Genomic DNA, 27,677 nt, shown 5'->3' with positions numbered 1-27,677 from the left:
CACCACTGCAGGTCCTGTGGCATGCTCTGGGGTAGAGAAGTCGCCAGCAGCATTCTACCCCTGTGCTCGGTGCCACGCTAGCCAGCAGGGTGGCAACAATGCTGGCAGCCAGCGTGCACCAGGGCCCTTACTCTGGGGCAGCACTGGGGCTGGGGCAGCAGTGGGGGATTCCAGGGGAGAAAATCTAGCACAGGCCCAGCCAGCCCCATCCAGGGGCAACATTACCGGGCTCGCTGGCAGACAATCCAGTGGCTGGGAGATGAAGCCAGCTAAGGACAACCTGGAAAGAGGTGCCTGTGTGTAAGCGTAAGGGCGGTTAACTCCCCTTTGGATTGGCTTCTCCTCCATCAGCTGGAGTCCTACCCCAGCACTGGGTGTCTCTCTCAGAGCCCAAGCCACTGGGTCCGATGCAGGAACCCCAGGAGCCAGTTCTCTAGCTTGCATCATGCAGGAGGTCAGACTAGAGGGATCATCTGACCTTCCTGCCAGTGGACCTCTAGGTATATGTGTGCTGGGGGCCAGGTGTGGCTCCTTACCTGTGTGTTGATTCGGATGGCCCCAATGGAGGGAATTTCGAAGTAGTAACCTATGCAGAGAAACAAAGCAGGGAGCTGTAGAAACATGCCCATTGCACACAGCCTGCTACCTCCCCATTTGCCCTTTCCCCAATGTCCTTCCTCCTCACAGCCTCAGAGCCACGAGGATGTGATCCCAAAGTCCCACGGGTACCACCTGCAGGGATCCCTGAGCTAGAGCCCCAGGCCCTGGAGACAACGGGCCCTGGGTGGGAAGAAGGAGCCAGCAATGGATGGGTGAGCAGATACCCAGTCGCTCTCTTTGGATTGAAACCAGGATGGGATTCTACAGGCAAACAAACAGATGGGGCTGTGAAAAAACCAGAAGGACAGGAGCTGTAAGGACCAGAACAAGAAATGAATCCTACAGGGCAGGAGCAAAGGGTAAGCACAAAGCTGGGGGTGGGTGGAGCCCAGGGCTGGCAGAGCAGGGGGCTGTGGGTCAGGAGTGATGGGGATGGGCAGAACTCATGGGTGGGAGCCCAGGGCTGGGATAGTGGGGGTGGAGGAGCTGTGGGTTGGGATTCAGAGGTACCGACAGGGCTGTGGGCATGGAGGGGAGCCCAGGGCAGGGATAGCAGGGGCTGTGGGTTGGGATTGAAGGGCATGGGCACAGCTGGAGGGGAGGAAGAGAGGGACGGCAGGGCTGGAATAGCATGGGGGATGCAGGTCCGAATGAGCTGTAGGATCAGGCCCATGTGGAAGAACCTGAGCCCAGGCTCTGCTGCAGTTGTCAGTCTACAGAGCATTCACACCATGCCACACAAAGCCCTGGGAATTCAGGAGGCAGTTTGTAAAGTGCCGCTCCCCCACATAAAATGATAACGAGGCATCAATCAGCTTTAAAACAGACCAGTGATTTGGGAAGCCTGTCAGTGGTCACTTTTGATCTTCGGCGCCCCCTTGTGGCAAAACCAAGTGACATAGCAATTCTGCCTCAGCTTCCCCTCCATTGCTGGAGTGATCACTATCTAGCCCAAGGATCTCAAACTCAAATCACCACGAGGGTCACATGAGGACTAATACATTGGCCTGAGGGCCGCACCACTGACACCTTTTCATACAAACATACAAAAGCCCCCCCCCTTTGCCCCTGCTCCCACTCCACCCCTTCCCCAAAGTCCTCGCCCCAATTCCGCCCCCTCCTTGCCCCTATTTCAACCCCTTCCCAAAATCCCAGCCCTGCCTCTTCTCCGCCTCCTCCCCTGAGCGCGCAGCTCCCCACTCCTCCCCCTCCTTCCTGGAAAGTCCGGAGCGCTGGGAGGTAGGCGGAAGAGCAGGGACGCGGTGTGGTCGGGTGTGGGGTGAGGGCCAGAGTGGGGGGGGTTGGCGCCTATGGCGGGCTGCAGGAAATAGCTCTGCGGGCCGCATGCAGCTCGTGGGTCACTAGTGGTCCTATTCCCTTGCAGAGTGTTCGAGTCCCATGGATCAGGAGGCCAGTCGCCCTAGGTGAGGGGTGTACATTGCTGTCTCTTCGAAGCATGGCTTGCCAGTTCAAGGCCTTAGTAAAACCTCTTGCTAGGTTTGGCACGGGAACCCAGAGACCCTGTCTGAACCCGTCAGAGTCACCCTGGGGGCTGCTCTTTGAGAGGATCCGGTTTCTTAGGCAGCATCTCACCAGTCTCTGGCTGAAGGCTCCTGCTCCTAAGCCTCCCTGGTAGCCACCCCTCCCATCCACTCCACAGCTCTCTTATCTCCACAGCCCAGCTGTGAGGCCAACCATTAGCCCAGCTAAGCAGGCCAGCAGCTTTCCCTAGTAACACTCCAGCAGCTGAGAGAGCATGTGCTCCCCTGGCGCCGGGGCCCAGCATGAATCCCCTGAAAGAGGCCGATTTGCAGAGAGTGGGTTCTCTGCATCCACTGAAAATCAGGCTCCCAAATCACAGGTCACCTTCCAAAACCTTGGCATTCGCATGCTGAGTGAGACGCAGAACCGGGACCGCACCCCAAGAGTCCATTGCTGTAACCGCTGGGCAGCCCCGGGTCCCCATGAGTGAGGTGTGGAAGGGAGCTGATAAGCCATAACGAGCATTACCCGCTGTGGGGCTGCAGCGTGTTAACTGAGACTGAAGTGGGGCTAAGAGGGGTGAGGAACAGACGCTGTAGGCGCATGATGCATGAATTCCCAGACATGCTGGGACTGCGGAGGGCACCGAGACGATAGCTGAATTAACGCTAGCCCGGGGCTTGGTGGGTGCCTGCGACTGATACAGCCAGGTGAGGGGGAGATCCCTGGCCAGGGACAAAGGAGAGCCAGAAGCAGTGCTGGCTAGGGAAGAGGCAGAGACGGGTGGCAGCAGGTAGAGAGGAGGGAGAGAGACTCGCAGGAATGGAGAGGTGGGGAGGGAGAGTCCCTGGCAGAGAATGGAACCAGGAGGCTGCTGAAGAAGCCCGGGGAAGGGATATGCAGTGGGCTCAGTGAGTGGTGGTGTGAGTGCAGAGTGAAGGCTCCTCACGGCTCCCCAACAGAGCAGGCCATAGGGAGAGGGCTTGGCATGGCAGACACGTTCGTCAGGCGGGAAAGGAGGTATCGGGCTGAAGGCAGGAGGGGAGAGCGCTGGGCCAGGCCAAGTGGGCAGAGCCCCATGCCAGGCCTCTCCAGGCAGTGGGGGGGGGGGGGGGACTAGCTGCCTCAGCCTATCCCTGGTCCTGAATCAGCTCCCGGGGGGAGGCTCACTGCTCCTTGGAGCCCAGTTGGTTCCTTTGCTCATGGAACCCCGCCCCCCAACCCCACTCCTGGACAGCTCTGCTACAGGGTGAGGCCCTCCCCATAATCTGCTCCATGCCCCCTATTCTGCACTCGTGGCAGTTACCCCCACAAGCGGCTCCCCCTCCCCTATGTATGGGGGTCCTGCACATGCCATCCGGCTCCCCTGGCAGACGGCATCCCCAGTGGGCACAGAACTGACACAGGATGACTGCCTCTCCCTTTATAGGCAGTTACTTGCCGGCAAACGGTGCCTGCCTGGCCGCCCTGGAGCCCTCTATCCAGACAGCAAAGGCAGAGCAAACTTCCCATACACCTCCTCTGCCACTCAGTGCGACAGAACTTCCAGAGGGCGAGGGCACCTCAGCCCGGTCCTTGGCCCCTCTGCTGGGGTGAGCCTGGCTAGGTGCTGGGGTGCACTGTTTTCTGTGCAGTCCAGCTTTGAAGGAGAGGCGTCTCCCAGCTGGGGTGGTAAGCAGCACACAGCACTGGCTCCCAGGGTGACTTTGTATCCTCTCTTCACCTCGGCCGCTGGGGAAGGTCAGACCAGGAGGGGGCGCTTTGCTTGTGTGGATGGAAAGCACAGACGCCTTCTGTCTGCGAAGGGTGACTCCCCTGCGCTTTCCCTGCAGGCTCCCAATCAGCCAGCAGATGGCACTCTTGGGTTAGGTTTGTTGTGTTGCCGGGGCTCTGAGAAGCTCTGGATAACAGGCAGAGACTATTTGGAGCGTCTTGTGAATTGCACTGTGAGTCACAGAGTGCCGAGCCTGGCACCCTGGCTCCGCGCTGGGCCCCGGACCCCAAAATGCCAGAGCACGAGGGGCAAGACATCAGCTGGACCCTCCAGTTAAACAATGTAGCAGCAAAGCCGCAGCCCTGTACCTCGGAGGTTAGATCTGTCTGCGGTGGGCAATGCCATCCAACCATCGAGCGGGGTGAGCTTCCCCACAGCAGAGTCCGGCCCACCCCGCTGAGAGCCCGGCCGGTGGGAGCTGCCTCCCTCCCCGCCTTACCCCACTGTTCATGGCGGCTGGCTATTCCCCCCGAGCGCCGTCCTACTTACCTTTGTTGGCACAAGCCATCCACTGCAGGGGGGTCACGTCGTAGTTGTGCTGCCCCACCGAGAAGGTGAACACTCGCACCTGGGGGAAGGGGGGCAGGTTAGTAACGGGGGAGAGACTAACTGCACTACGCCCCAGGATGTCTCAGCACTAGAGCACAATGCCACAAGAGCTGGGCCGTGTACCCGCTCAGGCTGAAGGCCCTCACTGAGCTAGCTGGCCTGGCTGGGCTTGGGGCACTGCAGTGCAGGAGCCCAGGGCTGCAAGCTGAAGCCAGACAATCTGAAACTAGAAACAAGGCAAAAATGTTTCACAGCGAAGGTGACCAAGCACTGGAACGAGCTCCAAGGGAAGCGGTGGAGCCTTCATCCATTGGTGTCTTCAAATCCAGCTTGGCTGCCTTGGCGTTAGCCAAACCCAGGTTAGCGGGCTTGGCACAGGGGCAACTGGGTGTGGTTCTCTGGCCTGCAGGAGGCCAGCCTGGACGATCCGATGGCCCCTTCTGCCCTCAAACTCTAGGAATCGATGAGCACAGCAGTGTGGTCTAGCGGACGGAGCATGGGACTGGGAGACAGAAGCTCCCAAGTTCTTCTTCTTCTCCTAAGGCCCCCACTTGAAACCAGAGCCTCCCTGTACAAACACAGCGAGAGACAGTCTCATACAACTGAAAAGGCAAGACAGGGACAAGGAGCCAGAGAAGTGAAGTGACTTGCCCAACAGCACACAGCATAGACAGGCAGTGATTGAGCTGGGAAGAGTGCCCAGCTCTCCCGAGTCTCAGTCTTGTGCCCCTCCCCACTAGACCATGCTGCCTCTGACGCCCGCCCACCATTCCACTGATGGGTCTTCCACCGATACTGTCTGTGGCCTGGTTCACTCCCTGTGTGCACCTTGGACTTAGGGCCAGCCTGGGAAAGGCGTTTAGGCACTGTTCTGCTCTGTGTTGCTATGCCTAACTAATTTAGGAGCCTGAGTCCCATTGACTTTCAATCAGTCAGTTAGGCGTTGCTTTGCTCAGCTGGGTTGTGAGGCTTTGAAAATGTTATTACAATCTACAGTGAAGAAAATCTTGCTCCCCATAGACCCTCAGTCTTTAAGGTCCAGTATTTTCTGTGAACTCCTCGAAGCACCCCGATCGAATCAGCTTAGCACTCTGACTATCAAGACACTTATTACTCTTGCCTTTACAGTAAACGCACGGGTGGGGGTAGGAAAATGTTTGACTTCCACCTGATCTAGACAGTTCTTTGAGCGAAGCAGCAGCTGTAGACTACAGCTCCCAGCAAGCAACACTCTATCTGGGTCTAGATTAAATTATTATAAGGTGGGTGCAAAACTGACTGAAAGACCGTACTCAAAGTGTAGTTATCAACGATTTGCTGTCAGACTGGGAGGATGTATTTAGTGGGGTCCTGTAGGGGTCGGTCTTGGGTCCATTACAATTCAATATTTTCATTAATGACTTGGATGATGGAGTGGAGAGTGTGCTTACAAAATATACAAGGGACACCAAGCTGGCATGGGTTGGCAGCACTTTGGAGAACAGGATTAGAATTCAAAATGACCTTGACAAATTGAAGAATTGGTCTGAAATCAACAAGATGAAATTCAGTAGAGACAAGTGCAACATACGGCACGTGGAAGAAAAAAAATCAAATGCACAGCTACAAAATGGGGACTAACTGGCTAGGTGACTGTGCTGCTGAAAAGGATCTGGGGGTTAGAGTGGATCAAACTGAATATGAGTCAACAATGTGACACAGCTGCAAAAAAAGCTTTAATATCATTCTGGGGTGTATTAACAGGAGTGTCGCATGTAAGCCACAGGAGGTCATTGTCCTGCTCTGCTCGGCACTGTTGAGGCCCCAGCTGAACTGATGGGTCCAATTCTGGGTGCCACACTTTGGGAAAGATGTGGACAAACTGAGAGAATATAGAGGAGAGCAACAACAATGATCAAAGGTTTAGAAGACCTGACCTGTGAAGAAAAACTAAAAAATGGGGTGTTTAGTCTTGAGATAAGAAGACCGGGGGACGGGGGGGACACACCTGATAACAGTCTTCAAATATGTTAAGGGCTGTTACAAAGAAGATGGTGATTAATTGTTGCCCACACCCACTGACAGTAGGACAAGAAGCAATGGGTTTAATCTGCAGTCAGGGCAATTTAGGTTCGATATTAGGAAAAACTGTCTAACTCTCCCGATAGTTCAGCTCTGGAACAGGCCTCCAAGGGAGGTTGTGGAATCCCTGTTACTGGAGGGTTTTAAGACTAGGTTGGACAAACAGCTTCAGAGGTAGTCTAGGCTGACCCTCCAGTCCTCCCCAGCAATCGAAGGGATGCTTGGCCTGTGGAGGCTGGACTAATGAATGTGGAGCAGTTCCACTTCTGCTGCATGGTCTGGGCTGGAGAGGATTCCCCACTCCCCCTTGCCGAGTTACTGGGGGGATGGATGGGGGTCACAGAGTGGTGAGCCGCTGCCGGTAGGCTGGCAGGGAAAGGAGCCATCTGGGCACAACCCTCCTGCCTCCTGGGGACTCCTCTCCCATGGTCCCGCAGCCCTTGAGAGCACTGAGGTGCTCCCATTCCGCTCTCTCCCAGCCCGGCTCCCCTGTGACACATCCCCTGTGTACCAACAGCCCGGGCGAGGGAGCTCTGCCCATTTCCTTCCCTGGCACTTCAGCACAGGTAATAAGACAGCCCTGGCATGTGAGCCACCCCATTACAGGGGCAGTGGCTCAGTGCAGGACCAGGCGGGCAGGAAGGACAGACGTCGTAATAGCTCCCATCAAATGAGGTGGAATCAGGTGATAAAGCCAATGCCTGTTTCCCCTTTCCTTGTGATGAGCTGGCGCATGGCAAAGCAGCTCCAGAGATTCACTCCCTGCCCCCTCACAGGGCTTCTCACCCGCCTTTCCCGACTCATGCTCAATCCCCTACTCGTGATGGGCAGCCCCAGGAAGGGACAGAGGAAGCAGGTCAATGATACCACCTCTGCCCACCTCGCTGGCTCATTCACAGCACGTCGCTCCCAGGGAGAAACTCCATTGCATTTCCCGGGTATGTCTTTGCCTGCTCTTCTGCCCCTGGCATGAGGCTCTGTGCACTAGATCCCTGTCTTGTGCTATGCAGGCACGACCCATTCACTGCCAGGCCCACCCCTTGCATCCCCAACCTTTTGTCTGTCCCCTTTGCTCTGAAGAGGATGGAACAGCCAGATCTCTCCGTAGCTTGCAAGACTCCCCTGAGCTCAGAGCTGGGCTGCAGCAGCTCCACCTTTGGCTCAGTGCTCTTTGGGACTCAGCCCTTGTGTCTATGCACAAGGGACAGCACAAGGCAGTGGCCGTGCAAATTTCCCCTCCCTTGTGCCTCTGGAGGGCTGGACTTGAAGGAGAGCTCAGGCCTTGGCTACCCTGCAGGCTTGCCCTAGTCCCACAACCTGTGCAGCTGCACCGAGATGGGGTTCACTGCAATTTGCATCAGTGGATCACACCCCGTTTTCAGAACCCAGTGTAAATCATGGCTTCCCCTGCACATACTAGGGGTCTGCTCTGGTGGCTGGAATCCGGGCAAATTCCAAGTCCAGACAGCCCTCCATCGCCATAGCCCTTAGCCTCTCTCTTGAGATAAGCTGTTGCCAGCGGGGGAGTGAGGTGGGAGGAAGTTTTGTTTCATGGTCTCTGTGTGTATATAATGTCTTCTGCAGTTTCCACGATATGCTATGCATCCGATGAAGTGAGCTGTAGCTCACGAAAGCTCATGCTCAAATAAACTGGTTAGTCTCTAAGGTGCCACAAGTACTCCTTTTCTCTTGAGACTGTAACCTGACTAATGCCAGGGTGGCAGTGGCTTTTGTGTTGTGGATACTCGCAGCGGGCTGAGAACAGAGCACTCATTTCACACAGGCCACCAAACTTCCATTGCACGGAGCTGACTTTTGGTCTCCAGCGAGCTTGAATCCAAAGGCTGCTTTTCCCACTCCCACCTCAGTGGGATCACTGCTCAGCAGGGACCTGCTCTGGCCATGACAGTCCCCACCTGCCAGACCAGCACCCTTTAACCTGGGCTTTCCTTACACATGCGTAACGTAGCAATAGGTGCACACAGCATCAAATCCTGCCTTCACCTATCCCCTGTGCAACCCCACTGCAATTAGCTGTGCTGCCTGGGCAGGGCTCTGGGCTATTCTGTTTGGAGTGCCCGCTAGTGGTAGGTCTAAATACAACACTCCTTAGTACAAGAAAGGCCTGATAGACTACCAAGTATCAGAGGGGTAGCCGTGTTAGTCTGTATCCACAAAAACAACGAAGAGTCCGGTGGCACCTTAAAGACTAACAGATTTATTTGGGCATAAGCTTTCAGAGCTGGTTTTTCACCCATGAAAGCTTATGCCCAAATAAATCTGTTAGTCTTTAAGGTGCCACCGGATTCCTCGTTGTTTCTGACAGACTACATTACCCAGAATCTTTAACAGGAAGCAGCGTGTGCCTGTGGTAGTAGAGTGGATCAGTACAGCTTGGTGGAGCCTTAGCTGCAAACCAAGGTTCCTCCCCCACTCTGAACTCTAGGGTACAGATGTGGGGACCTGCATGAAAAACCTCCTAAGCTTATCTTTACCAGCTTAGGTCAAAACTTCCCCAAGGTACAAAATATTCCACCTTTTGTCCTTGGATTGGCCGCTACCACCACCAAACAAATACTGGTTACTGGGGAAGAGCTGTTTGGACACGTCTTTCCCCCCAAAATACTTCCCAAAACCCTGCACCCCACTTCCTGGACAAGGTTTGGTAAAAAGCCTCACCAATTTGCCTAGGTGACTACAGACCCAGACCCTTGGATCTTAAGAACAATGAACAATCCTCCCAACACTTGCACCCCCCCTTTCCAGGGAAATGTTGGATAAAAAGCCTCACCAATTTGCATAGGTGACCACAGACCCAAACCCTTGGATCTGAGAACAATGAAAAAGCATTCAGTTTTCTTACAAAAAGACTTTTAATAGAAATAGAAGTAATTAGAAATAAGAAATCCCCCCTGTAAAATCAGGATGGTAGATACCTTACAGGGTAATTAGATTATGTATGTATGTGTGTGTGTGGGGGGGGGGGGGGGGGGGAAGGGTGAGAAAACCTGGATTTGTGCTGGAAATGGCTCTACTTGAGGATCACTTTAGATAAGCTGTTGCCAGCGGGGGAGTGAGGTGGGAGGAAGTTTTGTTTCATGGTCTCTGTGTGTATATAATGTCTTCTGCAGTTTCCACGATATGCTATGCATCCGATGAAGTGAGCTGTAGCTCACGAAAGCTCATGCTCAAATAAACTGGTTAGTCTCTAAGGTGCCACAAGTACTCCTTTTCTTTTTACGAATACAGACTAACACGGCTGTTACTCTGAAACCTTATAAAAATGGCTCCAAAGCCACATGTGTCCAGCACCCCATGACGGGACCCTTTTCTCTAGGCAGTGGAACAGCAACTTGTTAGCCACTGTGTTCCTCAGTGAGCGATGGAGAGAGAGAGTGAGAGAGTGTGTGTGTAAGTCTGCGTTGCGGGATCTGCTCTTAAAAGCCAGGAGGTTTCCCTGCCCCCAGCCCTGCTAATGCAATGCATACATAGCTTGCCTCCACCCAAGGGGATGCCTTTGCCTTATCAGCCTGCCTGTTATCTCACCAGACCCTTCATTGCAAACCTGGAGAGAGTGAAAGTCTGTAGGTATGTAAATGTTAACTGGGGCAGGATATAGGCCCTCCGTCATCCGCTCCGACCAAGCCTCTCGGGGCCCAGAGGGAGACAGAAATGACTCGCTCTTGCCTAGAAACTGCAGAATACACTGAAAATGGACATTTCATATCAGCTTTTAAATGCAGCACCATAAAGGGCTGTGATGTAAACCTCGGACCTGCGTCCCTGCCTTGCTACAGTGGCTGCAGCTCTTGTAGCATTCCCTACAGCACCCCCTGCAGGGAGAGGCTGGGGCTAGCATAGCTGGGAACTCCCCCACAGCCAGCACTCCTGCCCCCTCCCCACAGCGCCCCCTGCTGAGAGAGGCTGGGGCTGGAGTAGCGGTGAGCTCCCCCCACAGCTCCCCCACAGCCAGCGCTCCTGCCCTGCTCCCCACAGCGCCTCCTGCTGGGAAAGGCTGAGAAGTGAAATAGCTGGGCGTCTTCCAAGAGCCAATGCTCCTACCCAATTCCTCGCAGTGCCTCTGGCTGGGAGAGGCTAGGAGTAAGCCCAAGAAACAAACGCACAGCACACAGCAGTCTGGTATTCTGGGGTAAGAAGCGAACACACATACCGCCTGTTGGAGCGCGGGCAGTGCTCATGGGCTGCACTAGAACCAGGACCACGTCAGCAAGGGATTGGTGTGTCTAATACCAGAGCGCTCACCGTTTTATTGGGCCAGTTGTACTTCTCAAACACATCCTGGACCCGGTCTTCCCCACCATCGGTGAACATCATGATCATCTTATTGCAGTTGGCTCGCGTGATGTTGGACTGCAACCAAGAGCAAAAAACAGAGTGAGGGCAGGCCCTGGAAAGGACAGAGCATATCGACTGCCTCTGTCATGCTCCTGGGTTAAACCAATGCATGGGCTTCTGCTAAGAAAGGCTGTATACAGTGTGTGTGTGTGTGTGTGTGTGTGTGTGTGTCTACTATACACAGCAACAAACTGGCTGGGGTATTGTGCCCCAGTGTCTGCTGCTGGATGGGATCAGAACTACTCCATCATGTGTCATATGCGCTATACTGCTGGCATCTATGGGGGATTCTCCTTTGGCTCAGATAATGTGTTTGGAGCACAGAGGGTGTGAGTTTTATCACAACGGTCACTCTGACGTTCTGGGAGGCCCCTATGTTCGGAATAGTAACCACCATGTCCTCCAAGGTGCCTACAGAATTGTTTTTGTATTGTACATGTGGGTGCCTATACATGTCTAAGAGTGAGAACAACACATCCATATAACATGTCCCCATTCTCAGGGCAGGAGGGATGAAGAGCTCAGAAGCGCCTGTCAAGAAGCAGCCCTGGTGATGAGAAGCATCGGTCGCAGTATCATCACACTCAGGCCATTACACCTGCTGCAACTTCCTTCCTATTCACTGAAGCCAGGAAGGACCTAGGAGGTTATCTGGCTGATTCCCCTTGGCCAGCAAAGTTGGGCTCCCTGTTCTCCAGCCTAGTCTGAAATGAGCCAGGCCATGGAGCGCCTGCTGCTCTCCTGGGGAGAGGAGGTCCCCAGAAGACTCGTCTGAGATTCAGACCCAATTTCCCTTCCCAGACCTAGCCCAGGCACTTTGGGCTCTGGAAGTGAAGGGAATGGGAAGCAGAAGGGGCCAAGGCCAGCTGTGCTCTGAGGATGCCATGATCCAGCAACGAGAACCGTTGAGGACCCCCCAGTGCTTGCTGCTGGACAGCCCAGGGTAATTCTGCCTCTGCCTGGGATGAGTGAAAGGAAGCTGTCAGGGGGGCCAGCAGGGGCCAGAGAGCCATGCCTGCACCACAGGACCTGCCCAGACAGGGAGAAAAGAGCAATATGGAACTGGAAGACCTCTCAACTGGGCACACAATGGACAGTGGGAGAGGCTGGGGCTGGAGTACCTGGCCCTGCCCCCGCCCAGAGCGCCTCCTGCTGGGAGAGGCCAGGGCAGCCAGGAGCACCAGGGCAGCCATTGGTAATTCCTCTCCTATACACCTGTCTCTCTTGCTGCTCAAATGGTGACAAACCCCAAATCTACCTAACTTCCTTGTCAGGTTTGGCTGCATCTCATGGTCTTTCCAGGGAGGGTTTGGAATCCATGTGAGTGCCCAGGGCTGCAAGCCAGCCTGTGCCCTTCCACTCGCAAACAGAGATGTGTGTGCATATGCGTCCACAACAGTGTGTGTGTGTGCACGTGGATGTGTGAATACAGCAGGGTGTGTGCGCGCGCGCGTGCGCAGCAGTGTGTGCGTGCATGTGTACCGCAGTGTGTGCACGTGTGAGTACAGCAGTGTGTGTGTGCATGTGTGTGTACAGCAGTGTGTGCATGCGCGTGCATAGCAACGTGTGCGTGGGCATGTTACTACAGCACGGTGTGTGTGCGTGTACAGCAGTGTGTGTACAGCAGTGAGTGTGTACGTGCATGTGTGAGTACAGCAGGGTGTGTGTGTGCATGTGTACCGCAGTGTGTGCATGTGTGAGTACAGCAATGTGTGCGTGGGCATGTGACTACAGCACGGTGTGCGTGCGTGTACAGCAGTGTGTGTACAGCAGTGAGTGTGTACATGCATGTGTGAGTACAGCAGGGTGTGTGTGTACAGATTTCTCTGCCTCTATACAGGACTCAGCCCAGGCTCACCATGCTGGCCATGACAAATCTGTTTTCCCTGCCTGATTCTCCAGGGGTGAAGGTGGTGGAGGTGAACTGGAGGTGGGGGCTGTCTGGACAGAAATTATGTTGTGACTATTACTGCTCAGTGATTAATAGGGCCATTCATCTTTATCTGGCCCACCGCCTTGGTGGCCTGTCTGAGCCGAGCCCTCTCACGTTGGCCCTGTGAACTTTTTAATGAAATGTAAGAGGCAGCACTTCCTGTGAAAACTGAAATTCCAGGCCCTGACGCTCTCCATTGATCTGGCCAGGGCTGCAGCAATAACACAAGCAGGTCCTGCCAGCAGAGCCCTGCCCCGGGATAGGCCGAGCTGAGCTTTTCCAGCCTGGGCGCTGCTGATGGCCTCATGCAGTGCTTAGCAGCTGCATGTGATGCTGGGTGAGAGCCCTGAGGCGGGCATCTGTTAAGGGAACACCGTGCAATTCAAGGCGCACCCTGTGGGGGATACTGTAGGGAATGGTGAAAAGCACTGCCTGTTAGGTGCTCCCTGCTCCATTCCCAGCTTCTCCCAGAAGGGGGCGCTGTGGGGAGGGGGACGAAGCGCTGGCTATGGGAGGAGCTCCTGGCGATGCCAGCCCCAGCCTCTCCCAGCAGGGGGTGCTGTCAGGAGGGGGCAGGAGCACTGGCTGTGGGGGGAACTCCCGGCTACTCCAGCCTCAGCCTCTGCCCAGACGGGGTGCTGTGGGGAGCGGCACAGGACACTGGCTGTGGGGGGAGCTCCCAGCTACTCCAGCCCCAGCCTCTGCCCACAGGGGGCGCTGCAGCGAAGCAGGTACCACCCTGTTCCCCCCCCCCGGAGTTTTGCTCCCAGTGCTCTGAACAGAGCTGAAGATGTATGAAATACTCTCCAATTCAAGCTGCGAGCAGTATCCACTTAACGTTGGCTCTCAGTCAGTGCTGCATCCTGGCACTGCGGGGGCAGAAGTGTGGGGCTCTGTTCCAGTTAATATCCTATGGCCCAAGATCTCGTTCTCAGGTGAGTGACTGAAAAGCTGATCGCTGGCGGCCGGGGTGTGAGGGGCCTGAGGGACTGAAGAGCTCTGGACTGAGGAAGGATCAGCCATGTTACAGAGCAAAGGTCCACGCTGGGACCCACACGGACATCCCCATGGCTTGGCGGCTGCTTGGACCTATGGGCTCCAGCCCATCGCTAATGGATTTTGGAAGAGGATCCCATCAAAGACACGGAAGCTCGGAAAGGAAGGGCTGACCTGAGACTCTGAGAGGGAAATTTCCAGACATGGAGGCTTCCCTGTGAGGCTAGAGTGTGTCCAGCTGCCAGGCAGAGGCCATGGGAGAATCTCCTGTTTCCAAAAGGTCTGTTTCGACAGCATTGTCTCCTGGTTTCCTTGTGCTTTCTCATGTGTCATATCCAGCTGGTGTCTCTTGTCTTATAATTAGAGTATGCTAACACGACATGCTTCTTTCGGTGGTGTGTCGCGTATATACCTAGCATGAGTATGAACAGCAGTATAGATGGTGAGGCACATCGTAGGTGAGTAAAGACATGCCTGAAGGATATGAGGATACTCGCTCAAGCAGTGCCTCCCATCTACACTGCTGTTTTTAGCAGCATTGTGTCCTGCTGTCTCCCCACTGCTTGACCCTTACCCTACTGCCGGGGAAAGATTCCAGCAGTGGGGAAAGGCTCCGGCAGAGGGGAAAGGCTCTGGCAGAGGGGAGGCAGTGACCAAAAGCTCAGCCTTTCCCCACTGCCTCCCCCTGCCAGAGCCTTTCACTGACGCGTGTAGCTACACCCTGCAGTGTGGAGGCAGCCTGCTTTTCACCGCAGTGAGTAGCTATGTGTATCCTACATGCCGGTGTGCAGTGTAGCCATAGTGTTAGAATGGAAGCTCTTTGGGACAGGGACTGTCTTTCTGTTCTGTGTTTGTATAGCGCCTAGCACAACAGAGTCCTGGTGATGACGGGGGCTCCCATGGGTTATGATAATACAAATAATAAACGATAACAGCAAGGACCTTCCCCACTAGGCTGAGATCCCCAGGTGAAGAGGAGAGAAGTTCACAGAGTCACAAGATGGGGGTACCCTCTTGCAAACAGCTGATTGAACACAGTCCCCAGGCTTATGAGTTGCAGAGTCATCTGGCAGTGAATGGTCCAAGCCTCCTGCTCGGAGGCCAAGCATTTCACCTGGCAGCCTCCAGTCAGGATCCTGGAGCCCCCACCCCAAAAACCTGAGAGTCTGAGTCCTGGAACTGCCCGGGATTTTGTCCTTTGGAAGCCCCTGTGTTTGAGTCCTAAAGCCCCCCTCCCAGTCCCAGACTTACATTTTGCAGCTGGTCAAAGGCGTACTCAAAGCCAGCTTTGTAGTCGGTTGTCCCCTTGGCTACCATCTCCTGCACGTCTTCCTTGAAGACCTTCTTGTTGCGGATGTTGGCCTGGACCAGGTGCTTGAAGCAGGATACAGGTTTTGCCTTCTCGTTAAACTAGGAAGAAAGAGAGAAAGGGACCGAGCATCACAGCATGTTGGAGGGGCGGAGGGGGAACTGCAGCAGCGACGCTGTAATCCCCAACTGAAAGGCAATCGACTTGGTAGAGGAGGCAGGAAGAGAACCAAAGACTCGCTTTCCCCATGGCAAATGCTTAGTGGGTTATAAATCACAGCTCCTGGCATCGCTCAGCACTCGTAACTTATAGGGCTTCTCCATGGGACATCTACCAGCTCACAGTCCCTGTTGTGCTAAAAATAATTTCGCCTGCCATTGTTCGTGGTGTGGCTGGGATGGATCTGTATCAGCGTAAGTGCCAATACGCTGCCTGTAATGACATAAATCTAGCTAAATAAAGGGCACACGCACCAGAGAGTCAAAAATCCACCCCGGATAGAAACAGGGGGCATCTTGTACTGCAGGACCCAGGAGAATGTTTCCACAGCATCTCAAAGAGCTGGGCATCCTCCCCTGCAGGCATGGGCAGAGCGGGGAGCTAGCGGAGTGACAGCTTGTGGCTGGCAGAGATGGGGAGATGAGAGGAGCCTTGCCTAGTCAAGCAGCAGGCGGCAGAGAAGCTGGGTCAAGCAGTGCTGTGGTGCCCTGCAGATCTGGCCCACTGCTATAGAATACAGTCATGTAATAAAGGAACACTGGGACCTTCCCAAGGAAGCTGGTCTGTGAACTTCTGCTGGAGAATGCCTGCCGGGCAGCAATCCCCTCTAGACAGCCCAGTCTTTGGGCAAATTTGCACCTTATCGCCTTTGCTGAGATTGTCAACAAGGTGTGTGGGGCAATTAGTGCTAGTTACGATAGAGGGTTTGTGTGTTTTGTGGATACCTAGTCACTGGGGGGTGGGCGAGTGTCTAATCCAAAGCCCAGTGGGAGTCCTTCCACTGACTTCCCTGGACCTCGGATCCAGCCCTGAGAGCTGCACTGAGATCACAAACTCACTTCACACAGGCCACCAAGCGGCCGTCAGCTGGCAGTGACTTGAGGCACCTGGATTTAGGACAAAGTAAAACCTGTGACCTAGAGATGAAAACACTGGGCAACAGGTTCAAACCCAGGTGCCCGAAGTTAGACTCTAAATCAATAATTAGGCTCCTAAATAGATTTCCGAGGTGCTGGACACAGCAGTTCTGAATGATTTCAACAACAGCTGCAGTTACTTGGTACTTCTGAAAAAAAGGTCACTTTTATGTAGGAGCCTAGATATGGATTTAGGAACCCAAGTTTGAAAATTCTAGCCAGTACCATAACAAACCAATCCAGCAATTCACCCTGCAGTATCTCCACTGCAAAATTCCCATTGTCATTCTGACAGACATTTTCTCATTCTGCTTCTGTTTTGATAAATGTGATCGAAAATGAGTAGGAGAATAAAGGGGCAATAAGTCAAATACTATAATCACCTTCCTAGAAACCAGTAATTTCCAAAGAGCCTGGAATATCATCTTGCTTATCATACTGCTTTCAGCCCATAACACTCTCATTTAACGGGACACTGGCAGGAACATTTTAGACCCTAAAATTTAGGCTTAGTAAAAACAAGACGTATCAGCTAATACAACTAGAAATGTTCCCATTTTAAACAAACAGCCCAGTAAAAAACAGCTTCCTTAAAACTGAACATGGCCCTTGTGTCCCAGACAGGGCAGTACAGGGCTAATGCAGGAGAACCTGGAAGTGAAACTGACCAGAAGATTTAAGGGTGGCAATTTTGCAACAGAAAAGCTTCAAAAACAGACTCCAAAGAGAAACAGCTGAGCTTGACTTAATATGCAAACTAGACACCATTAACCTGGGTTTGAATAGAGACTGGGAGTGGCTGGGTCATTACACATATTGAATCTATTTCCACATGTTAAGTATCCTCACACCTTCTTGTCAACTGTCTAAATGGGCAGTTTAGACTATCTTGATTATCACTACAAAAGTTTTTTCTCTTGCTGATAATAGCTCATCTTAATTAATTAGCCTCTTGCAGTTTATATGGCAACTTCCAACTTATCTGTATGTATATATATATCTTCTTACTATATGTTCCATTCTATGCATCCGATGAAGTGAGCTATAGCCTACAAAAGCTGATGCTCTAATACATTTGTTAGTCTCTAAGGTACCACAAGTACTCCTGTTCTTTTTTTAGAAGCCACAGCAAACCTGACTAGCCTATCTTCATTGCTCCAAGCTGAGTGAAAAGCACGCAGAAAACATGATTCAAACGCAGCAGCACTTGTGTGAGGAGCTGAACACAGCCCAGATGTGACTCTGAGAGTCTGAAAACGCTTTCAGATTTAGTCTGATGGGTTTTTAGCAACCGGGGTTACATAGGCAGGATGGTCCAGTGACTAGGCCTGCTTCAGTTCCCTGCTCAGCCACAGACACACTGTATGATGTTGGGAAAGTCTCTCTGTGCGTCAGTTTCCCATCTGTACCATGGGGACACTTGCCCCGTCCTGCCTCCCAGGGATGTGAGCGTATAAATACACTGGAGATCGTGAGGTGCTCAGATACATTGGTGACAGGGGTTGTATAACTACCTGAGACCGACAGAAAATGGGTCTCTTAACAATCTATAGGGCCAGATCCTCAGATGTGCTGGAGCAGCATGCTCCAAACCTGAGAAGGGGAGGGAGGAATTGGTGTACTGTCCCCTGGCAGCACGGGGTTTTCAGAGTGCAGTGTGCACCTGCCCCTGGAGTGCCCTTTATGCTGTAGGGCAGCCAGGTGTGCACCCACCCCTGGGGAATCCCCAGCTGCGCTATCAGGGCAGCTCCCCATCCCCTCTCTGCTGCCAGAAGAGGCACAAAAGGGACAGCAAGTGGACCAGGATCAGCCTGGTGATTCCTAACCTGACGCTGTCTAGTTACCCTATCAGCTGTTCACACATGCCAAACAGAGCTGTGAGCTCGTGCTCAAGGCCTTGAGAAAGCATTTCCTGCCCATTTCCTCCACACCCCCAACTTCTTCTGGGACCGGAAAATCATCACAGCTCCTGCACGGGACGGGGGAGGAGGAGGAAAAGGAGTGAGAACTGGTAGGAACTATCCCCCCAAATGAGAAATGGATGTCTAGAAAGAGGTGGGATTCATTCCCCATTTGCTGAAAGTCAGGGCCCAATTAATCACTCAGCCATATCTGGCTCTCAGTTACCATTGTGTAAATTCTGGAAGAACTGAATGGATTAGGATGGAGTTAGATGACATTTACACCAGTAAAAAGAAAAGGAGTACTTGTGGCACCTTAGAGACTAACCAGTTTATTTGAGCATGAGCTTTCGTGAGCTACAGCTCACTTCATCGGATGCCCGATGAAGTGAGCTGTAGCTCACGAAAGCTCATGCTCAAATAAACTGGTTAGTCTCTAAGGTGCCACAAGTACTCCTTTTCTTTTTACGAATACAGACTAACACGGCTGTTACTCTGAAACCATTTACACCAGTGTAACCAAGAGCAGAATGTACCTGTCCATGTGATTTCCCTGAGCATCTCCGGGTAGGATTTCTGCAGGAAATTCGAGTGCTTTATCACAAGGTGGCAAACCCACTTAAGCAAATGTCCTGCACTGTGCTCCAGCATGGAGAGGCCTGACCTCCCATCAGGGAGCAGGAGTGAGAGGACAGACAGAGCAGAGGTGCTCAGATTGCTGGAAATACAGAATGTTCAATAGGGAGGCAGGCATCTGGCAAAAATAGCCAGGTTACACTCATTACTTCCCTGCCAGAGAGAGGGCATGTGGAACAAAGAGCAACTACAGCTCCTGACTCCCGCTAGGCCAGGCCAATGGGCTGAGAAAACAGCAGGCCATCTCACTGGGTGGTGGCTGCACAGGTCAGCTTGTATAATCCTGGAAACATCGGGCCGGAAGGGACCTTGAGAAGTCACCTGGTCCAGTCCCTGCGCTGAGACAGGACCAAGTAAACTTGGCATGCTCTCGGTGCTATATAGGTCAATCAGTAATAATGGATGCTGTCCAGGGAGAGATCATCGCTTGTCCTGGGAGCAGATCGTGCTGAGAACGGAAGTAGCTGGGGTCAGCAGCTGCAGCTAATCCTCCATAAAGATATTAAGGCAGGGACAGGAGGCACATTTCTCAGTCTAGACACCTGAGAATCTGAGCTGTGCTTGGGGCCTGTGGATAGACCATCTCTGACACGTGCCTGTCTCATCTGTTTTTAAAAGCCTCCTAAGACAGGGATTCCACAGCCTCCCTAGGAAGCCTATTCTAGAGCTTAGCTATACTTAGACAGTTTTCCCTCAAAAAGAAAAGGAGTACTTGTGGCACCTTAGAGACTAACAAATTTATTTGAGCATAAGCTTTCGTGAGCTACAGCTCACTTCATCGGATTCATGTTTTTCCTAATATTGAACCTAACTCTCCCTTGCTGTAGACTGAGCAGATTTTGCTACTCTCCTTTGGAAAAATAAGTCCAACAACTGCCAGTTTGATTCCCCTACCTAAGAGAAAAGCTCGTGCAGAGCACATCCTCCTCAAGCTGGCCTGGCTTGTCTCTGCTCTGCCCCAGCCCTTTGGTCCCATGCTTCGCAAGCTGCTCCAGCCCTACCTTCTGCCGACGCCAGGAAGAGGCCGAGTGGGATGGCACATGAGATGGTAAGGGATGCATTTGCAAAGGTGGCTTTTAATTCTGGGAGCCACGCATTTTGGGGCGATCTGCTGGCATCTCTCTGGACTTAATTCTCAGAGGTGCTGAGTACCCCTCAACTCCAATGGAAGTCAATGAAAAGCAGGCCCCTAAGGTGACGCAGGCTGACTTCCCAATATCAGAGACTGTTTCTGACCTCTCGCTGAGAGTTTGATGGGCCATCCCTCCCCTTGTTCAGGTCCCTCCTAACCAGCCTCTTTCCCAAGGCCTGTACATACACCCTTGTCCTCCCCCCAGACACATACTGACTCATTTAGAAGGGAAAACATGGTGGCTCCTATGGGAAGCCTGCCCGGCCTCACCACTCAGTCATTTTGCTTCCACTGCTGTACCCTCTCCCTAATCTACATGCTGCATAGCTGGCTTCATGCTTGTCTGTTAAGTGCCTGGCAGGCTCCTGGTGCTATATGAATCAATCAGTAACAATAATGGATGCTGTCCAGGGAGAGATCATCACTTGTCCTGGGAGCAGATCGTGCTGAGGAGGGAAGTAGCTGGGGTCAGCAGCTGCCGCCAATCCTCCATAAAGATATGAAGGCCGGGACAGGAGGCACATTTCTCAGTCCAGACACCTGAGGATCTGAGCTGTGCTGGGGGCCTGTGGGGAGCACCGACGACTGATCAGTTTGCAAAACCTGCCAGGGCATGCTGGCGCCATTCGTCTTGTATTCCAAACAGCCCCCTGGGGATGCTCTGGGAGCTGAGCCTTCACGACTGCTTTGCAGCACACAGCAGGGTCTAGAATCAGAGACAATGTCTGCAAAACTGTTTGAGAAGTCTAATTAGGGTTATTTATTATTATAAAACCCTGGAGAGGAAAGAACTGAAAGGACTGGGAACAAATCCAGTACTGCCAACCCCAAGAGGTTAAAATCAGGAGTCCAAAAAAAGCCTCCAAAAAAAAAAAAAATCACAAAATTGGCTTAAAAATCATGAGATTGTAAGGAATAACAACACTGAACATTGAATTCGTTCTTTGCCTTCTGGTGGGTGAGTCTTTAGAGGGCATCCCGGTAGTTTTCAGTGCAATGGGGCTAACAGCCCTGCCTTCCTCACAGAGCGGTTATGGGGATTAATATGTTAAAGAGTGTGAGGCGCTCAGATATGAATGTGACGGTGAGCACCTAAGATGCCTGCTTTGCTGGAGCAGCGCCAGAGTGCTCAGCACCTTGCAGCATCACGCTCTATGGACGGCATCCGATGCCCGCCGAGGGCTCACTGTGGGGAACCTTTCCCTGGGCGACAGTGGATCATGCCTTATTCATGTACTGCCCCTCCTGGGCCTGGGAGGCGGAAGCCGTCGATCTGTCAAGCTGGACTAGTTTTAATGAGCCCCAGGCTTGCAGCCATGTCGGCTGATAATATTGACAACCTGATGATAGACCTTCGGCTCTGGGGGCAATCCGGTCTCGGCTCCAGACATGTTGCTTCTTCAGTCATCCCAGAGAATGGGCTTCCCCAGAATGGGAGAGAGGCCTTGATCACCTGGGAGCACAGCTGGTCTAGAGAACCACTCTGCCACGCAGCCCATCAGACATCTGGCTGCCTGATTACCTCAGAGCTCCAGTGGTGACAGGCTGACCAGATGTCCCGATTTTACAGGGACAGTCCTGATATTTGGGGCTTTTTCTTATATAGGCTCCTATTACCCCCCACCCCATCCTGATTTTTCACACTTGCTGTGTGGTCACCCTAAGTGGTGACAGCTGGAGAGGTGTCCTCAGGAAGGTCACTATTACATCCTGGTCACCTTCTGGCTGACAGGAACATCATACCTCTTGGCTGCTGGGGCAAACTGACCCCTAGTAGCTTCACAGCCTCAGAGTTTGCTGCAATTGCCAACATGCAAGAAGTCGCAGTTTCCTGTGACCTTTGTCAAGGCCTCTGCTCTGCTTTCCAGCCTGAGTTGAGCTTCCCAGATGAATCTGAACATCTAGGCCTCTTGTGTTATCCCCCATAGCCTCTAACAGATGTGATGCCACCGAACACATCCCAGTGCGACAGCCTGGGATGGGACAGGGCCCCAGGGGTGGCGAGTTGTATGGGCCCGTGGTTGTATGGGCTTCCGCAAATTCAGGGCCTGGGGGCCCAGCTCACCAATATTCGGGGCTGGGTCTCTTCTCCGGCCCCACTTGCTGCCCCCACGTGCTCCTCCCCTGAGAGTCCCTGCCTGCCCGGGGCAGCGGGTGGCTGCCCTCTGCAGGTCTGCGCTGCCCTCCCTCACCGGCCGCTGCCGGCTATAAGGGAGTGGCGCTGGGGGTAGGCTGAGGAGGCTGTTGTGCCTGTGGAGGGAGGAGGCGCATGGCAGCCCCCACCCCCGGCAGGCAACTCCGGGTCGGGGCTTATCCTGGCTGGACCTCCTGAGCAGCAGCCTGGGGGAGCTTCCGTGAGTGTTGTGCCAGGGGGCCGTGCCAGGGCCGTCCCCCCGAGTTTGCTGTTGCTGATGGGGAGAGGGCTGGGGGGAGTCCAGCCTGCCTGCTGCACCCCAAACTCCTCATCCCAGGTCCAGCCCCATGCACCTCATCCCCTCCTGCACCCCAACCCTCTGTCCCAGCCCATAGCCCGCACCCAACATCCAAACCCCCTCCCAGAGCCTGCACCCAGCACCCAAACCTTCTCCCAGAGCCCGCACCCAGCACCCAAACCCCCTCCCAGAGCCTGCACCCAGCACACAAACCCCCTCCCAGAACCCGCACCCAGCACCCAAACCCCCTCCCTCACCCAGCACCCCAAACCCCCTCCCGCACCTCCTCCTGCACCCCAACCTCCTGTCCCAGTCCAGAGCCCATACCCAGCACCCAAACTCCGTCCCAGAGCCACACCCAAACTTCCTCCCAGAGCCTTAGGCAGGTGAGTGTGCAGGGGCGGGACTTGGACCCGTTCTAGGCACCACCAAAAATTATACAAACCTGCCACCCCTGCAGGGCCCAGTACTCTGCTTGCTGAGCATAACCCAGCCCAGCCCAGCGTGGAGGTTCCTGCCCCTCTACTGGCTGGGCCATGGAAGAAGCTGACAAGTCTAGTACTCTCTCTGACACACGTGCCCCTTTAACTCCAGCAGTACGGCCTCATGCTCAGAGATCCTGGCTCAGTCGCTGCAGCTGATCCATGCCGGGACGTTGCTGCGTGAGCGTGTTCCATCCAACAGCCGATGCGCAGTCTGCATGAGTCTGTGCTGGGGCATGCAGACGTGGGCAGCAGTAGCAGATTCCCCGAGCCTGCGTCAGCTGGCTGTATGCGAGGCCTCAGTGAGTGGGGCTGTGTTACCAAGCGAGGGGCCTGACCCACACCGGTGGGAACCTTTCCATTGCCTTCAATGGGCTCTGGAACCCCACCTCTGCCCCACTGTAAGGGGGCTAGGCCACCCCTCTTCACTATGACAGGCACACAGACATTGTGGCCTGGGTTCTCAGGCCCAGCCGGAAGGGATCCCTCACTCTCTATCTCATACCAACTCTACATCAGGAGCGTGGCACAGGCCAATAAGTGAGAGGTGAAGGCACCCGCCTCTCTCCTGCAAGTCGTCCTTCACAGGCCTTCGTCCCTTCCCAAGGGGAGGCTTGGGTTCCCATGGGGTGCTCTCCCGGCTTGCAGCCGTCCCAGGTCCGAAGCACTAGCCTGCGGTGCCTGCCATAATGGCAAGTCTGCTCTTTCCCTGCAATGGAAAGAACCTGAACGAGATTTTTTCTGAGGCATCTACATGCCTGAAAAATGAGGGGACTCTGGACCGACCCCTAACGCTCCCTGGGAGGGCATGGAGACTAGGAGACAATTTCCTCTGACTCATGGCAGATAAAATGTCCGCGTTGCTCCAAACTGTTCTATGTCCAATCTGGTGGGAGAGATAAGCCAGACTGTGAGCCCTTTATGACCGTTGGCTAGTACCTTACTCCAGTCGGCAGCATGACTATTGGAAGCCACATGTATGCTGTTAACTAGATCCTGCTCTGCCCTGAGGAAGCCAGAGCTGTTCCTGGCTGAAAGCTAGTCTGATGCCAGAGCACGCCCTGCAGAGCCACAAAACCTCCCGAGCTAGCTAGGCTGATGCAGCTGTACGTCTCCCTCGGCCAGCCCCAAGTCCCGGCCCCCCCTCTGCCTCTCATGCCAACACCCCACCACAATGAACTTCTCCCACAAAGAAAACCGGCCGTCAAAGCCGGCGCGGGGGAAATGGCAAGGGAAGGATGTAATTTATTTCTCACAGTGTGTTTTGTCGGTTGCAATCGATCAAAGGCAGGGAGACATCGGGAGAGGGGAGGGAAGGGAAAGGTGACAGAAACGGTAAATGGGGATGCGGGAGCCATGCAAGGCAGAGGGCAGAGCCTCTGAGGGACTAGAGATTCCTCCCCCCTTTTCCCATTATAGAAAGAAAGAAAGAAAGAAAACGCTCGTCTCCTCCCAGATGCTGTGGCATTTTGTGAGTGGCTAAGCTGCTTCCCAGATCTCAGTCACTACAGAACCAATTGTTGCTTTAACTCCTGGGTGCTGGAGGCTGGTGACACCATGAGCCACTGTTATAGCCCCACTGGAAGCCATCAGCTGGCTTTACTGATTGTGTGGCAACACCAGGGAGCTCTTGCCATGCTGGACCTCACGCCCCTCCGGCTGTACCAACATGTCTCCGGCCCCATACTCCTCGGGGCCTGCTTTGCCAAGGTGGTGAGAAATCCCACTGATCTCCATAGGAATGGTGGGGGCTCAGTTTTCTGAAGGTTTTCCAGGGTCCTTGTTCTTCCACCAGCCCTGCTAAGGTGTCAGCAAAGCTGCCAGGCTCCTAGGAGTCATCCAGACTCCCAGAGAGTTGACGCTGTACTTGGGTTTGACACCCTCTTTGATGGGTGTTGGGGGAGCCGTGGTTTTGGAGTGGCTGAAAAGGCTTGCCAGGTGCTGGGTGAATTGGCTCAGAGATGGGATGGAGAGGGACGAAGGAAAAGAGCCTGTGGCAACCCTCATTAAAACCAACCCTATCCCAAGAACCACGGTCATTTCCTTGGCACTGAGGTCTGATGGCACCCAGGAGGTCGAGGAGCACTCATGCAGCTGACGCTGGAGGCCTCAGACACACGGACTGGTGATAAGACCCTCCAAGCAGGAGGGGAGGAGGAGGACAGAGATGAGACGATGCCCAGGATAGTCACAAATGTCCCGACTCTTTGATGCAACCGTGCATGGTGACACAGTAATTGGAGTGTACGCCGTGATGGTGCGGGATCAGGGTCAGGGTACATATACAAGTGACCACATTCAGTGACACAGTCTCTCTCTCTCTCTCCCTCTGCAAGGCTGAGCACCACAGGTGCTACACCTTTTTGCAGCCAAGAAGCAGGGTGCAATTAGCTGGCATTTAACTACTCTACAGAGAAATTACTGGATAACAATTCCTTAGCTCCTCGCCGTACACAGCTCCAGTCACAACAACATCGCTATTTAGAGGCTAAGTGTTCCACTGTCATAGCACAGAGTAGCACTGAGGTTACTTGTCTATAGGGAGTATCTACATAACAATTACAGTGTGTTGGTTAGCAATAACAAAGGTTACAGTATAATTAGTGCCATTCAATTTACCCTGTTGCCAAACAATCATGGATACTGTATAGTACGAGGAGTGCGGGGGCTGCCATGTGTGACACAGTTTTATTAATGTGTAGGATTGGTGCCCTAGGGGCAACCTTCTGCCCTTAATGGACTAAGCCAAACTGGGAAGGTGGCAGGGAGTGGTGCCGGCTTTGCCTTGGTGATGGGAGTCAGCCTACAGGCACAGGGTGGACGCACAATGCAGCGGGTGCGATATGCATCCCAGGTGAGGGCACTGTGTGGAAGATAACATGCACTAGCTGAGTGAGGGCTTGACCACACCCCATGAGAGTTTAACCACACCCCCTGTGAGCCTGACAACACCCCATTGGGGTAAGGCTGTGCCACGTGGCCAATCTCCTTCCCTAGCGGGGAACAGCTTGCAATCCTGGCCTGCTGTTACAGACAGGGAAGAGACTTCTACACCCTCTCCCTGCACTAGTGCGGCCAGGGTTTTGCCTTGCCAGTAGTTTGCTAGTGGCAGGAGAAGCCCAGAGGGCTAGGGCATTCAGAGGGGCACCCAGAGGGTAAGAAGGACTTTTCAGGGTCAGCTGAACTGTCCAAATGTCATGCTGAAGTGACCTGAACAAGGGCCTGGGGCTAGGGAGGTCCTGAGTTCTAATTCCAGTCTGGCCACTGGCTCCCAGTGGGGCTTTAGCTCTCTTTGACTCAGTTTTCTCATTGGTACAAAGGGGGTGACAACAGGCATCTAACTCTGGGTGCTTGCTTAGTGCTTTGGACATGTGAAATTGCTCTGCACTGGCACCAGGGCCCTGCCATGCCAGGACAGACCCTCTGATGGTGTGTCAGAGCCTCTGCTCCTGGGAAAGGAAATGAGCAGGAGAAAGTAAGCTGAATTCCAGCATGGCTCAGGATCAGCTCAAGCTTTCGCTGTGCCCCTCCTGGTTCATCCATCCCCTGTGCAGGCAGTGGGGCCGGGGCACTTTTGCAGAGACCTGCATCAGACTCTGGCTGTGGAGGGTCCCCCTTTGCCTTTCCCTGAAGATGCTCAGCCGGGGTGGAGCGGTATCCTCAGCACACTTCTCCTCACGCCGGGGTTGTACGTGGTGAGAGCAGCTTGAAGGGGCCAAGGGTATTTTCCTGAATTTCTTGCACAAGGCCTCAAAAGAAAGAGCATCTCCATGCCCAGCTCATCTGGGAACAATCCCAGCACCCACCACAGTCCAGGAAACGCTCTCTCTGTAAGAACTATCCATTGCCTCCCCAATCACTAGCTACGCAGCCTCCTGCTCCCTAGATGTTAAGGCAGAAGGGACCATTTGGATTGTCTCATGCCGGCACAGGCCAGAGAACTCCACCGAGCAATTCCAACTCAGAACGTCTCTCTTTTAGAAAGACCAACGGAGTCTGGATTGATCAGGAGTCACATGGGTTTGCTATTTAGCCAAAGGAAATGTAGTCCAGAAACTTTCCTCCCAGTGAGCCGTGTCACAGTGTGGGAGGGCCACGAGTCCTGGTATTTGGGTGCACTACGCCCAATTGAGACCAAATGGTGGTGCACAGGCTGCTAGGCCATGGACATGAAGGGTGTTCTCCATCTCTCATTGCTAGGGTCCCCCACCCCTCACACCTCCTCAGAGTGGTACTTACTGAAGCCACGTTGACATAGTCGTCATCGGAAAGGGTGTCCAGCATCTCGCAGACTGATGTCTTCATCAGCTTCAGGGTGAGACCACTGACACTGCCGCTCCTGAGGAGGCAGAGGGGGCATGGCTTGTGATGTGGCTCAAGGCAATACATAGCTCTGGGGTTGGCAATACAATACCCTGCTGCTTGGAGGGAAAGGGCAGGGGAGGGGAGAATGGCATGACCAGTGACCCCACTGCTCCTCAGCAGCCCCCCAGAGCCTTCCCTTAGGGGGGCAGAGTTACATGCTCACTCTGGCTCCATCCATTTGCAGACTGTTGATTGGCTAGGTGAGAATTTCACAAGAAGGCCCTGGCCATAAAAGGAATCCAGGGGAGGGGGGTTCCTACAGATTCCTCCCGGGCAACACTCACACGTCCACGATGATCACCATGTCCTTCGGAGAGGAGGCCCCTTGGATATACCTGCAATGAGCAAAGACAGAGTGTGAAGCATGCCCCGGCTTCCCAACCCACCCGGGGAAGGGACTGGCATCGCATCGCAGCTCGGGGCCAACTGGGGAGGACGAGGTTGGGATGGGAGAACTACAGCAGTTGCTGGCAAGAGGGCATGTATGTCTATTGTCGTGGGCTGGATAAAACCACTCAAGAGCCCATGATTAA

The 27,677-nt window shown here is 53.8% G+C and overlaps 1 protein-coding gene across 4 annotated transcripts in view; it reads right to left on the bottom strand.

The window, feature by feature from the left end:
• The window catches only part of CACNA2D2 (calcium voltage-gated channel auxiliary subunit alpha2delta 2), a 587,546-nt gene that overhangs the window by 73,312 nt on the left and 486,557 nt on the right, over positions 1-27,677 (bottom strand). For all 4 annotated transcript variants that reach the window (XM_043550544.1, XM_037904941.2, XM_043550545.1 and 1 more), the window contains 6 exons: positions 27,429-27,479; positions 27,019-27,118; positions 15,003-15,161; positions 10,730-10,837; positions 4,346-4,424; positions 537-586 (listed from right to left, as the gene is read on the bottom strand). In XM_043550544.1, coding sequence (XP_043406479.1) covers positions 537-586; positions 4,346-4,424; positions 10,730-10,837; positions 15,003-15,161; positions 27,019-27,118; positions 27,429-27,479 — 547 coding nt within the window. The remainder of the gene's footprint in view (positions 1-536; positions 587-4,345; positions 4,425-10,729; positions 10,838-15,002; positions 15,162-27,018; positions 27,119-27,428; positions 27,480-27,677) is intronic.

This window comes from Chelonia mydas, chromosome 7 (assembly GCF_015237465.2).
Source record: "Chelonia mydas isolate rCheMyd1 chromosome 7, rCheMyd1.pri.v2, whole genome shotgun sequence".
Lineage (NCBI taxonomy): Eukaryota > Metazoa > Chordata > Testudines > Cheloniidae > Chelonia > Chelonia mydas.
Note: the sequence above shows the minus strand (reverse complement) of the source record. Positions and strands in the feature narration are given on the sequence as shown.